Here is a 13,537-nt window from a genome sequence, read left to right on the forward strand (position 1 = left end):
ATTTCTATAGGATACCTTCAATAATTCTCTTAAATAGTTATCAGAAGGTATTTGAGTACACTGTGTACCAAGTCACTGTATGCCACATGAAATTGGAGAATGAAAAAAATAAGGCATGAAAATGGCATCACTTAATAGAAGCAATCAGAATAAATGTTATCTAAAGACTTTTAGAACATATACAAATCACAGTTACCACAAACTTGACAAAAAGTAGCATGGTTTAATACCTGCTTAAAAATTCAAGGTACTGAATTTAATTTTTTTTACTTCAATTGAAAATCCATATATTAAGAGCAGGGTGTAAAGTGCTGATAAGAGTTCAAGTCCTGCTGCTCAAAGTTACTAAATTTTACCTTGACAAAGCTACTTAAATGCAGAGTGTCTCAGTTTTTCCATCTTCAAAGTAGACACTATTTATATCTCTTCTTTAAGACATCAAAGATAATAATCTTGACCTTGAGTTTTTCAACCAATTGGTAAGCAATCCAAATATAATTAGACTTCTTTGAACAATAAGATATTATTTTATGCAAAATAAATAATTTGAATTAGCCAAATAGAAAAATTATAATTCATATTGATACCTTTTTCATAAATGAACATAAGGTGTTACGTTTTTTTAGGATTTCTTAAGACTAAGATATACTAGGAATGCAAACAGATTATGCTATAAATTTATTAATAAAATAAAGTATTACAAAAATGTATAAGTATTAGAAAAGAACCATGCACAAACATAATTCTTAAATAAACTTATAAATGGAAAAATTTATTAAATACTTCTAAAATGGTTTTCTGTAATCATTCTTTTTTTTTTAATATATATTTATTTATTTATACAAACACTGGGTACAGTCAGAAGCACAGGAGGGTGAGAGAATTCACCAGAGCCGGAGCGGGGAGCAGAGCAGGCAGAAGGACTGAAGTACACTGCTGAGGGGAGCAGCGGGCGGCAGGAGAGGTCTGCGCGCCATGTGGGACCCTCCTCCAGTGGCCGGGGAGCAGCTGGGAATCGAACCGGCGCTGCAGAGCTTTGCAACCCAGCGCTCAACCACTGTGCCACCAAGGAGGCCCATTCTTAATTGATGTCATTCCCCATGAATTCTTATTTCACAATGAGTTTCCTAAAAATTATTACATACCACTCCAGTGTCTATGTTAGAGTAACTAGGAACTGTGAGTAAATAGGGCCTAAAAGATTGACAAAGAAGTGAAAATTAGTAGAACTGGTGATATTACCTTTCAAAATAATCCCCTCTTGAATTAATGTAACATATTGAATATCTTATTGTTAATATTATCATTATCTTAGTATTTTTCATACTGTCTCTGGTATCATTAATCTTTGAATTTATACCCAATATTTTCCCTAATTCACAAACAGAAGCCAATTATATTACATTCTGAAGCAAAGATTAGGCCTCAATAAAGATTTCCACACAATTTGCTAGGCAGAGTAATCAGACTATTAATTAATAAAGCACTCAATGCAGCCACAATTATAAGAATTTTTATACAGTTCTTAGAAAATTATTGAAATCCAATATATTAAAAATATATCAATAATAAAATCCTCCAACTTCAAAAGGAGTATTTATATGAAGATGTCATTGTAGTTTAGTTAAGGACAAAGAAATAGTGATCACCCATTTAAAATGTGAATTATCTAACTTGAAGGATTATATTGCATACGTTGACTTGGTTTTCTATGTCTCATTTTTAGAACACTATTACTTTGGTGGATGGAATATACACCATTTATAATTGTCATAATTCATGACTCATTTTTCCTCCCTACAAAAAGTATTAGTTAATAATCTGCCCCTTTGCCAATGAAACATAATGTTTTGGGCCTCCCCGGTGGCGCAGCGGTTGAGCACTGGGTTGTGACGCTGCCTGCAGCCTCTGCAGCGCTGGTTCGATTCCCAGCTGCTCCTGGTTACCAGAGGATGGTCCCACATGGCGCGCAGACCTCTCCTGCCGCCCGCTGCTCCCCTCAGCAGTGTACTTCGGTCCTTCTGCCTGCTCTGTTCCCCGCTCTGGCTCTGGTGAATTCTCTCACCCTCCCACGCTTCTGACTGTACCCAGTGCTTGTATAAACAAATAAATAAATCTTTAAAAAAAAAAAAAAGAAACATAATGTTTCAAAAATTAACTTGTCTAAATATTCAGGAATGGTTTAAAATTATTGAATTATAGTATTATACCACGTATAGAAAGATACACACTCTGTACATAGCTATACATATATACACACACATATGCAAGAACTATCTAGATCCAATCAAAGTCAAGATTCAGAAGAATATTTAGTGATAGGGAAAATGTTCATGATATATTAAGCCTTAAAGCACTTTTTTATTATATTCTAACAAATACAAGCCAACTGTAGTTAGGATTATGGATAAGTCCCATTTAATTTATGATAGCCTATCTCAAAATTATAGTTTATCATTAGGAAAGTATTATACCCAAAGATCTTACAACAAAATCGAATTTAAAGAGCAAATAATACATTTAACATCACTAATTAACACATATTCCTAAAAGGACACATATTCAAAAATATTCCACAAACAGTAACTGAATGAGGTGCATTTACCAACTCATTCAATGAAACATTTACTGAGGACCTTCTATGTATTTTGCAATTAAGTTAGATAAAAGATAGTTTCTAGTTTCTGTATGCAAGTAAGAATGGAAAACTAAAATATCAAAAAAACCTGGAAATTTGTATCAATAAACTTTCCTCAATGACAGCTGCAATTCTATTTTTGAATTCATAAGAATAGATACGATTCTTGATATGATTTTTGATTTGGTCAAAGGCTCCTTGACAGACACAAGGCAAGTTAAGAATATGAGTAATATAAATAAAGCCATGACTCAATCTTCTACAAATGATAGCTAGATTTAAAAAATTAAAAAAAAAAAACTTTTCACAAAATACCAAGGATTTCCACAGATGTTTAATTTCAGCACAATGTATAAATTACATGAATATCAGAGCAATGAAATTAAAGACAAAAACAATATTCAAAAGATATACTGATGTTACTAAATGTTAAAGAAAAACGCTAACAGAACCAAGTTGCCAAATGCATGAATGTAAGTAAAGGAGGGATTTATGGCATCAGCAACCTCAAGGATAGAAAACATTACACAAAGCTTTAGTGGACTGATCTCAAAATTCTACCGTGTAAGTTGTTAGTTCATTCTACTCATAAAGTCAGGTTTTGGTAATGGATGGATGGTATTATATACTAATAGTTTTCATCCCTTTTTTTACTATTCATTCTTTTATTACATTGGTCACAAATGTACCATTGGTCATAAAAGTTAAACAAGATAATGTATTCATATTTGTACAAAATTCATCACTATAGAATAATATGCATGACTTACTGCTATTATAATAAAGAGCATACTTTCTTTTTTTTATAGTTTTTTTTTTTAATAGAGGCATGTTTTTATTTATTTATTTTATTTGTTTGTTTGTTTTGTTTATACATGCACTGGGTACAGTCAGAAGCGTGGGAGGGTGAGAGAATTCACCAGAGCCAGAGCGGGGAGCAGAGCAGGCAGAAGGACCGAAGTACACTGCTGAGGGGAGCAGCGGGTGGCAGGAGAGGTCTGCGCACCATGTGGGATCCTCCTCTGGTGACCGGGGAGCAGCCGGGGATCGAACCGGCACCAAAGAGGCCGCGGGCAGCTTCGCAACCCAGCGCTCAACCGCTGCGCCACCGGGAAGGCCCTAAAGAGCATACTTTCAGTGCATGAAAGCGTATTTATAAGTTCCAAAAACTACTGGTGAAACTTATTTGTCCCTCCCTTCCATTCCCCTTGGTGATCAATTTGGAACCTTAAAGCTACCTACTATGCCATGGAGCATGTCTTTCGTCTTAGTTTTAGTATGTTCAACAGTATCTTCCACGGAACAAACGTCTTTAGGGAAATATTAATAGCTATGACATACTCAAGTAAATCAAGGAAATAAAATGCCCAAGCCTTTCTATAGTCACAAAACATACCGATATATTAAAGTCTCACGAAAAAAGAAAGTTTTCAATCCATTGTTTGCAATAATTGAGAATAGAACATTTTTGTCTGCCATGTTCCCATTAGTTTTTGGCAAAGGTCATGACAAAATTCAACACATACTTAAAGGTAATGGTATACAAAAGGAGAAAGATAATCAACAGATATATTTCTAAAACTATAAAAAACTGCTTTGGTCAAAGGGAATCCTCTTCCCCCCACCCCCAATAAAAGGTGAAGTCCCAAGCTCCATCATCTCTGAATGAGATTGGACATAGTGCTGTTACAGAGGTGAAAATACTTAATGAAATCATTAGGGTGGATCCCATTCCTATATGATTGCTGTCTTTAGAAAAAAGAGAAATTTAGACACTTTAGGGAAAGAGATACAAATAGAGGGGAAATGATGTAAAAGCACAGTGAAAACAACAAGGAATGCCTGAGGCTACCAGAGAATAATGAAACAGATTCTCCCTCACAAGTTCAGAAGAAACCAACCTTGTTGACACCTTCATTTTAGAAATTTCTAGTCTCCAGACTTTAAGATAATTAATTTAATTTGATGTAGTCCCAGCTGTTTATCTTTGCCTTCACTATCACTGCTTTGGGTGATGTGTATTTGAAATTGTTACTGAAGTATATGTCATGTAGTGTTTTGCCGATATTTCCTTCTATATATTTTATGGTTTCAAGTCTTATGTCTAGTTCTTTAATCCATTTAGAGTTGGTTTTTGTGCATAGTGTGAGGTAGTAATCAAACTTCATTCTTTTGCATGTAGTGATCCAGCTTTCCCAGCACCATTTATTGAACAAACTTTCTTTGGTACATTGCATATTCTTTGCTCACTGGTCCAACCACTATGGAAAGTTGTGTGGAGATTCCTCAACCTGATAAGGATGGAGCTTCCATATGATCCAGCAATTCTACCCCTACGTATTTACCCAGAGGACACAGAAAACATGAATTCCAAAGGGCACCTGCACCCCTATGTTTATAGCAGCACAATTTACAATAGCTAAGCTATGGAAACAACACAAATGCTCAAAAATAGATGACTGGATCAAGAAGATGTGGTACATATACATCATGGAATATTACTCAGCAATCAAAAAAGACAAACTCATGCAATTTGCAGCAACATGGATGGAGCAGGAAGGGATCATGCTCAATAAAATAAGCCAGAAAGAAAAAGAAAAATATTGTATGGTCTCACTCATAGCAGGAATTTAGAAAACTGAAATAAGGGACCAGGAAAAAGACTAATTATAATAAAGTAAAAATCAAAAGCAATAAGCAACTATAAACCAGAGACACACTAAGGGGATTGGGAGGGAGGGAGTAGGATTAAAACAAGGAGGGGTGGGAATTATATGGGGACTATAACCAAGATGAAAATGCATACATTGTGCAAAAATGAAAAATGATATAAAAATATATAAAATTGAAAAAAAAAAGATTAATAAAAGATAATTTGCTTCTAAGGCAGTCAGTTTCTTGTAGTTTGTCAGGGCAGCTCTAAGAAACTAATAGAGACACATCATTAATTCCTATCTTATACTCGTGCACTTTAGAAAGAGCAAAAATATGAATATGATAGCCCAATAAAGGAGAACAGAGAAAGAGGTCTTCTGTCTTCACTAAGACAGTTATACTCACTAAACTCAGGCAAAAAAATTTAACAGAACCCTAGTCCTACTCACTCTCCTTAGGGTTGCTTTACTATGCAGGTTTTGTATACCCAAATCTTTTGATAATCTTATTATACTGCCTTTTTCAATCAACTACTTTACTTGTTAATATAAGAAATCTTTTTCCACTAAGTGATAAAATGTAAGGAAAAACTATGCTCCCATTTTTTCCCTTATTTTGAAAAATCTGAAAAAACACATTTGAAATTCATGATTATCATCAGTTAATTTGAAAAATGAATACAGAAAAAGCAAAATGACATTGTGTAAAAAAGAATTTTACTCTGCAAATAAACTTGAGGCCTCATGCAAGAGAGTTGTTCTAGAGGGAAAAGGAATAAGGAAATAAATTACTTTTTGAAACAAGGAATTCACAAGTTGAAAGAATAAAACTAAAAATGTCTCAATTGCTCTAATCTTTCCTGTCAAAAATAAGAGAATATCAAAGATACAGATTTCTGGTATCAAATGAATGGAGATCTACTATTGAATAGATTCATTATGGCTAATTTTGTGTACAAACTTGAGTGTCCAGATATTTGGCTAATCATTATTTTTGGATATACCTATATGAGACTGACATTTGAATCAGGAGACTGAGTAAAGCAGATTGCTCTCCCCAATGTGGATGAGCCTCTGGAGAACTCATATTAAAACAGAAGTCTTGGTATACGAATCTCAAGAATTATACAAAAGGAAGACGATAGACTGGTTCCCTAAACATGCCCATAATATTCTACCCATATCTTTACATTTAGACTAATACACCAGATTCTAACTAAACACTCAGTATTATCATCTTAACTAGAGAGAAGGGTCCTCATGATAGTAACTCATCTTTCCTCCTGTTGTACAATAAAAGACAAATGTAATTCTTAGTTAACTATATTGCTCAGTAAGTTCTCATTGAGTCAAAAAATGAGAGAGCAAATAACTCCAGGTATATAATTTTTCAAGTAGAGGCCATGTAATCATTTAATTTTGATAGAAACAATAGATGACAATTTTCCTTTGCTTTAGAACTGACAGTTTAACTTTAAATATACATAAATTAAAACTGTTTAATGAAAAAAAAGAAAAATTAATAATTATGGTATATGTTTAACTATACCCCTCAGCCATATTTTGTTCTAAAGCTGACACACTCTAACTCAGAGCTTTTTCTACCTGAGAATAATCTATGTTATATCACAAATAATCTAAGTTTTAAATATACTAGATTTTAATTGCATGAAATACCGGGTATGTCAAAGAACACTGAGATTCAATTAAATGACTAAATCTTAAATAATTCAGGTCTTTGGTAGTTGCAAAAGAAGACGACAAATTTAGTCACATTTAATTTAGAGAAGAAATAATTAAAACCCTAAGAATAACATAAAATTGGTTCAATAGACACAACTGACTTCTTCTAAGAAAAAGAAGTATAATTTGGAAAGTACAAGCTCTCAAGGATAGGTTGATTAAAAAGGGTTATGCTCTTAAATATTGGTAGAACAAGATTCAAATGTCACATGTTGTCAGACAAAATCAGTTGAAGTGAAAAAAATGATGCATATTTATTTGTCAGTTTGACTTAGTGAATTTTTTATAAATGACAACTTTAATTGACCTGAAGTAGCTTAGCAGAGTTTTTAACTTACCTATTTTTACGTTAATTATATATAAAAAAACACAAGAATTCTCTTTTCATTATCTTTCTACTTTTTGTCTTTGAGAAACTACAAGAAATTTATTCCCCATGTTTAGCATAAATATTCCCAAATAACTTTAAATATTTAGTTTCCAGATAGCAAATTTATTATATTGTATTGTTATCTTCAGAAAAATTTAAAAACAAGACCAACTGGTTACACATTTTTATGCATGCAATTAAATTCAGGAGATAAATAATAAGCAGTGATTTGTGAAATAAATGTGTTTAATTTGCTATATCTTTATCTTTGCAAGGTTATTACTAAAGATATTATTTCATGTTCACCTTTAGTTGCAGTGCTTTCTCTAAGTTTTCAATCTTTCTTTCAGCTTTTCTTAGCTTCCTTAGCTCTTCTGAGTCTGTGAAAGAGCTCCTTGGGGACAAAGACCTTGAACGTTTCACAGGTGGTTCCTCGAGAATAAAACAAGGACATGGTTGAACTAGTTGGAACACTGGATTATGAAAGACATGCAAAATTAAAGAACAAGTAATTTTGAATACTAATAATGAATTATAAAAAAAAATCCTGCATGGAATACCAGAGAAATAACAAGCAGAATTACCACAGTGCTACCGCTAAAGGTTTCTCTGTGACTCGTTAATGAGAATATTCATTTACATTTACATTGTTTCTTTCAGAATAATGATGTCCCATTAGGGAAGACTAAAGGGTTATAGACTCAGAAATGCAAGAAACCTCATTACAAAGGAGGGGATAGAGGCTGATCTAATTGCTCTATAAGGGTCCAAGGTTACACTTGATAGGACAACCAGAAACAAGAGGGAAAGGATTTTTTTTCCCTTTGAAATAGTTTAACACACTGTGAAGATGAAGGAACAATATGCTTGAGGAATATAAATACAACAGACAGTACATCTTATACCATAATGACCATATGGTCATTAACTATAATGTGGCTAACTAGAGACAAGAATGTGTGTTTATATTATGTACAGCTTCATATACCAATCTGGAGAAAGAATATGTGAAAGCAACTATTAAAGCTGGGCAACATATTGTTCATACTTACTTCATGTCCTTATGAAAAAGAAAGAAAATTTTGTTCAAAATATAGCTCATTTCCTAGACTTTTGCTAAAGGCAATGAAATACCAAAGCAGTACATTTTAAACTTAAGGAATACAGTAAACAACAAAATTAGGCTCTATAATGTCTCTCGATTGTAGAAAAGGTTTATTTAAATAAAGTCTAATGCTGAGAAATTACTCCAAAATGGCAAGAAATATAATTATAATACAATTATGCTAAATATATACATATATACATGCATATAAACCTCAATATTCTGAATATTACTAATAATATTTGAGGGAATAAATAAGAGTATCACTGAAAGATGGGTATAATCTTTTTCCCTTATTAAAACAGTCTGTTCGACTCATAAGATAAAATGGAAAGAACTAAAAACAATCATCTTGAAGCTGTATTTCTCTATTTATTAAAAAAAAAAAGGCACAATTACTTTCTACTGCGGAAGAAACAAGTATGAGAAAAAATAAAAAATATGTCTAAAACTACCTAATCTTAGGGAAATGTTATTTCAACTGATAAAGAAATAATATATTTAGAACATGATGCTACAGAATTTTTGTATTAGTGAATGTTTATAGAACATTTTGCAACATAGTAGGAATATGTAACGAATACTACAAAAAGGAAAAGCTGAGATATCAATAAACAAGAAACATACTATGAAACATTTTTTATTTCCCTGTATTGCTATAACTTTAAATCTGAATATACGTAACTGTGAAAATTAATGTTAAATGCTATTTTATGATTTCTATTCCCCATGATCAAGATCTTAAATGTCATTTCTAAATAAAATAGAAACATAAAGATACACTTTTTCTTTAAAAAAAATTTAAAAATCAAGTGACTAATACCACTGTAAAATGAATTATTTACTTAGATAAATATATTACATAGATGAGGGATATTTACTAAACTTTAATAGAACAATTTTGACTTACCAGAAAATATGTGTACTACTACTATATAATTAATTAGGAATATATTATTCAACCTTTAAAAAGGAAAAATTCATTAAGCTTCCAGAAATCTAAGCAGAGAAGTAAATACTATGTTCATTTTTTAACGTCTCCATCTTTGCTTTGCCAGTCTCTTCCTGACATATTCACAAGATGACAAAATGGCCCTACCTTATGTTTTCCTTCAGCACTTGTCAAAACACTCTTTTCTGAGGAACTCTTGTTGATAAACATGTTCTCTGACAGTTTTTCATTTGCTATTTTCAATTTCTCCTGTAAATACTCAATTTCAGACTTCTGTGAGACCATTAAGGTTTCTAAGCTAGATAACGACGGTTGTTGAGATACCTATTTGAAGAAATATATATATGTTTATATGTATAAGTAAATGCATACAAAACATATAGGTATATCTTATGCTATTTGTATATATGCAGACATATATTACATAAATTATAAATATTCAGAAAAATATTTCATTTCAATAATTACAAACTAGCATTGGCTAAACTCTATCATCCTAATACAACAGCATTTTTCAATAAGATAACCATATCTGTAAAAATATTTTCATAAGTAACACTGAAAAATTTTACGGGAGGAAAAATGTATAACATGGCTACATGATATACACCACTCATCTGTAAAGTGGATGAAATTCATAGTTTTACACATATGTATTTCTTCATGAAATATTTAATCAATTATCTGAAAATCAAGAATTATACAATACCACTGAATATAAAAATGGGGAAGGGAAGTCATGGCACTATTCATCTATTTAACTTTTAATGTGTCCTATATTAGTAACATCTCAAAGACAGGACTCTTTTAAAAGTCAATAACACGAACATATTATTGTCTCTTGAAATTTATTCCCGTTGATGAACTGCTAATGATAAGCATCAAATTTTTCCAGAATCCATGAAAAAACTGAATTTCGAGGGAACCTGTTCATGAAAATTAACTTTCTATAATATTCTACTACCATTTTGTTAAATATATTTGAGACTACTAATATTAAAGTTTATGCATATAAGCTATTTCAAACTAACCATTCTGTTTACAAAAATAAAAACTAAATCATAGTGAAACAAAGTTTTTGTTGATTGCTAATAAAGTCAAATCTAATCTTAAAATTTTAATATTTTCAATGTGAATCCATTAGTCCTGAAAAGTTTCATTGAAAATGTAAAGGGCTGCATTCTTCCTAAATGATAGTGCCATAACTTTTATAATGAGAAGGGTTAGCTTTGATTTATGCTGTTACACTTTCCTTAGGTTTATAATACCTGATTTATTTCCCAACCTTTATTTTATCATACTAGTAAATATTTTCCTCAGAATGTTGTTTATATTATAGTTATCCACTTATAATAACTAAAGTATTTAACTCCATTACTTACCTTTGGATATCCAACTAAATTTACTTTATTTACTTTTTGTCCAGACTATAAAGAACTTTGCCCTATTCTTGTCTCCCCCATTTAATCAAATATAACTTTTATTTCTTTTATTTTTCCTATTTTGTGAACAAAGTGATGTTTCCAAATATTTCCTTTGATTGACCTGTCAATCTAAACAATTTTCAAAGTCTACTCACTTGTTTCAGGTTTCTTGAAATACTATCATGAAGAATATATTAACAATCTATCATTTACCAATGAAATTTTAAATAAATCATTCAAAGTAAAATAAAATTTTAAATAAATCAGGGGAAAAAAGCTTTAGTTTATCAGTAATTCCAATAAGCAATTCTGAGCAATCATTGGGTTATAATTATAATTCAAGCATACATGAAGACATTTAAAATGTTCCAACAGTGGATTTCAGTCAGTAAGATACTAAGAATTCATATTTGAAATCTAAAATTCCTCAATAAATAACCCAACTAAAATTAAAATACTACGAAATGAGTGATTAGCACATTTTCAAATAGGAGTCACAAAGAAATGATAAGTAAAATGTGTTGTTTAGTTTGTTTTAAATCTGCAACTTTAGAATTGTTCAATAGATACTTTGTAGACATGTTAAATGAGTACACATATTCCTCACTTCCATAAGGAATGATATATCTTTGGGTTTTTTTAAAGTGTTCTTTTCTCTCTTGCCTCTTATCTATTTTGCTAAATATGTATATGCACAGTAAATATTTCATATTTCTCTTAGAATGACCATTTTTTTAAATTAAAAGTAAAGTTGAAATACCAAACCACACCCAGCCTCATTGTTGAGAAGGAGAGTATTTGTGGGAGTAGCTACTCAGTTTCAGCCAATTGTTTTCATAGAGGAATGTGACCCACCCCTGCCAGATCTAATTTTTCAAAAGAAGTAATGAATTAAGATTTCGAAGCAAAATCAACTAGTTTCAGAATGTTGGCCAAATTCAGTTTATCACTACAGTGCTTTGAGAATATGGTGGTAGGCATATAAACTGCTACAAATTTTCTAAAGAAATCTTGAAATATGCATCAAAGCACATCAAAATGTATCAATTCCATTTTAATTATGTTGATGGTTGACACAGAGAGATAACCATAATGAACTAATAAGTGAGAAGAGCATTACAAAAGAGAATAGTGTACAGAAATAGATTTCACCCAACATGTACAGCGAAAAATAACCTATATAACCTACATATTATAGAATTGTTTCTCAGTGGAGGGATTATATATGAATTATTTTCTTTATGCCTATCTGAATTTACTTAAAATATTTTAGAAAATATCTTAAACAATGAATGTCATTGTGTTCAAAATACATTTTTTTTCCTGCAAGTAACAGGAATAAAAGTTCAAATCCCCGCATTTGTGAGTGATAGACTAGGGTACCCAGACTTTAAAAAGAAAATTATTTTAATTAACCTCCTTTGACCAGATTTTTATTTAATTGACTTTAAGTTTTAGAACAGTTTTATATTTACAGAAAAACTGAGCTGCTACTATAGAGAGTTCTCTTACCCCCTTCCCCAACACCTATCCAACCAATTTTTCCTATTATTAACATGTTAAATTAATACGGCACATTTTATACAATTAATGAGCCAATATTCATATATTACTTTTAACTGAAACCCACAGTTTATTCAATCTTCTATAGTTTTTATCTTGTCCTTTTCTATTCCAGAATCCTACCAAGTATCCAGGTTATGATATTACACATAGCTTTCGTGTCAGCAACTACTGACTGTGACAGATTCTCAGACTTCCCTTATTTTATGACATGGACAGTTTTGATTTTTGAGGAGTACTATTCAGGAACAACAGTCAGATGGCCCTCTATTAGAATTTGTTTCTTCTCATGATTAGACTGGGGATGTGTTTTGAGGAGGAAGTTCACAGAAATGTCACTCTCATAACATGTATCAACAGAACTTACTATCAACATGATTTGACTGTTGATGTTGGTCTTGTTGACCAGCTCAAATTGTGTTCATCACGTTACTCCACTATAAAGTGACTCTTTAGTCCCCCATCCATATTGTACTCTTTAACCTGTTTTTTACACTTAATAATTAAGTGTTAGTATTTTATGTACAATAACATATGAGACTCTCTCTCTCTCTCTCTCTCTCTCTCTATATATATATATATATATATATATATATCAGCATATGTCCTTAACCTTCTTAAGTGTTACATTACAGGCTTGACAAAATCAAGACACCCAGTCTCCCTGTATGTCAAATTTTAGTCTATCCATTGTTCTTAAAATCCCACTCCTTGAAAAGTTAACTTTTGCTAAGAACTGCCAGAATTTCATAAATAATTTTTTCTCTAATATTAAAAATTCACATCTACCTTTTCAGTTTACAATCTTGAAGGATAATGGTATGGTGTTAAACTATAGAGTAGAAAGGGAGAGGTGGAGGCCTCCCTGGTGGCGCAAGGGGTTAAGCACAGCACTATGAAGCAATCCGCAGCCTTTGCAGCACCAGTTTGAACCCCAGCCAGCCAGGGAGCAACCCACATGGTGCAGCAGACCTCTCCTGTCTCATTCCCTGCTTCCCTCAGCAGTGTATTTCAGTCTCCCTGTTCTGTTCCCCACTGTGTCTCTGATAAATCCTCTCACCCCCTGCAACTCTGGCCTGTACCCCAGC

The 13,537-nt window shown here is 32.0% G+C and overlaps 1 protein-coding gene across 1 annotated transcript in view; it reads right to left on the reverse strand.

Moving 5' to 3' along the window:
• CNTLN (centlein) overlaps window positions 1-13,537 on the reverse strand; it is a gene marked incomplete at its 5' end in the record, with an annotated part of 238,450 nt that overhangs the window by 121,356 nt on the left and 103,557 nt on the right. The window contains 2 exons of the mRNA XM_084239276.1: window positions 7,712-7,837; window positions 9,610-9,786. Coding sequence (XP_084095402.1) covers window positions 7,712-7,837; window positions 9,610-9,786 — 303 coding nt within the window. The remainder of the gene's footprint in view (window positions 1-7,711; window positions 7,838-9,609; window positions 9,787-13,537) is intronic.

The sequence above is a fragment of the Talpa europaea genome, assembly GCF_964194135.1.
Source record: "Talpa europaea genome assembly, chromosome: 7".
Taxonomy (NCBI): Eukaryota; Metazoa; Chordata; class Mammalia; order Eulipotyphla; family Talpidae; genus Talpa; species Talpa europaea.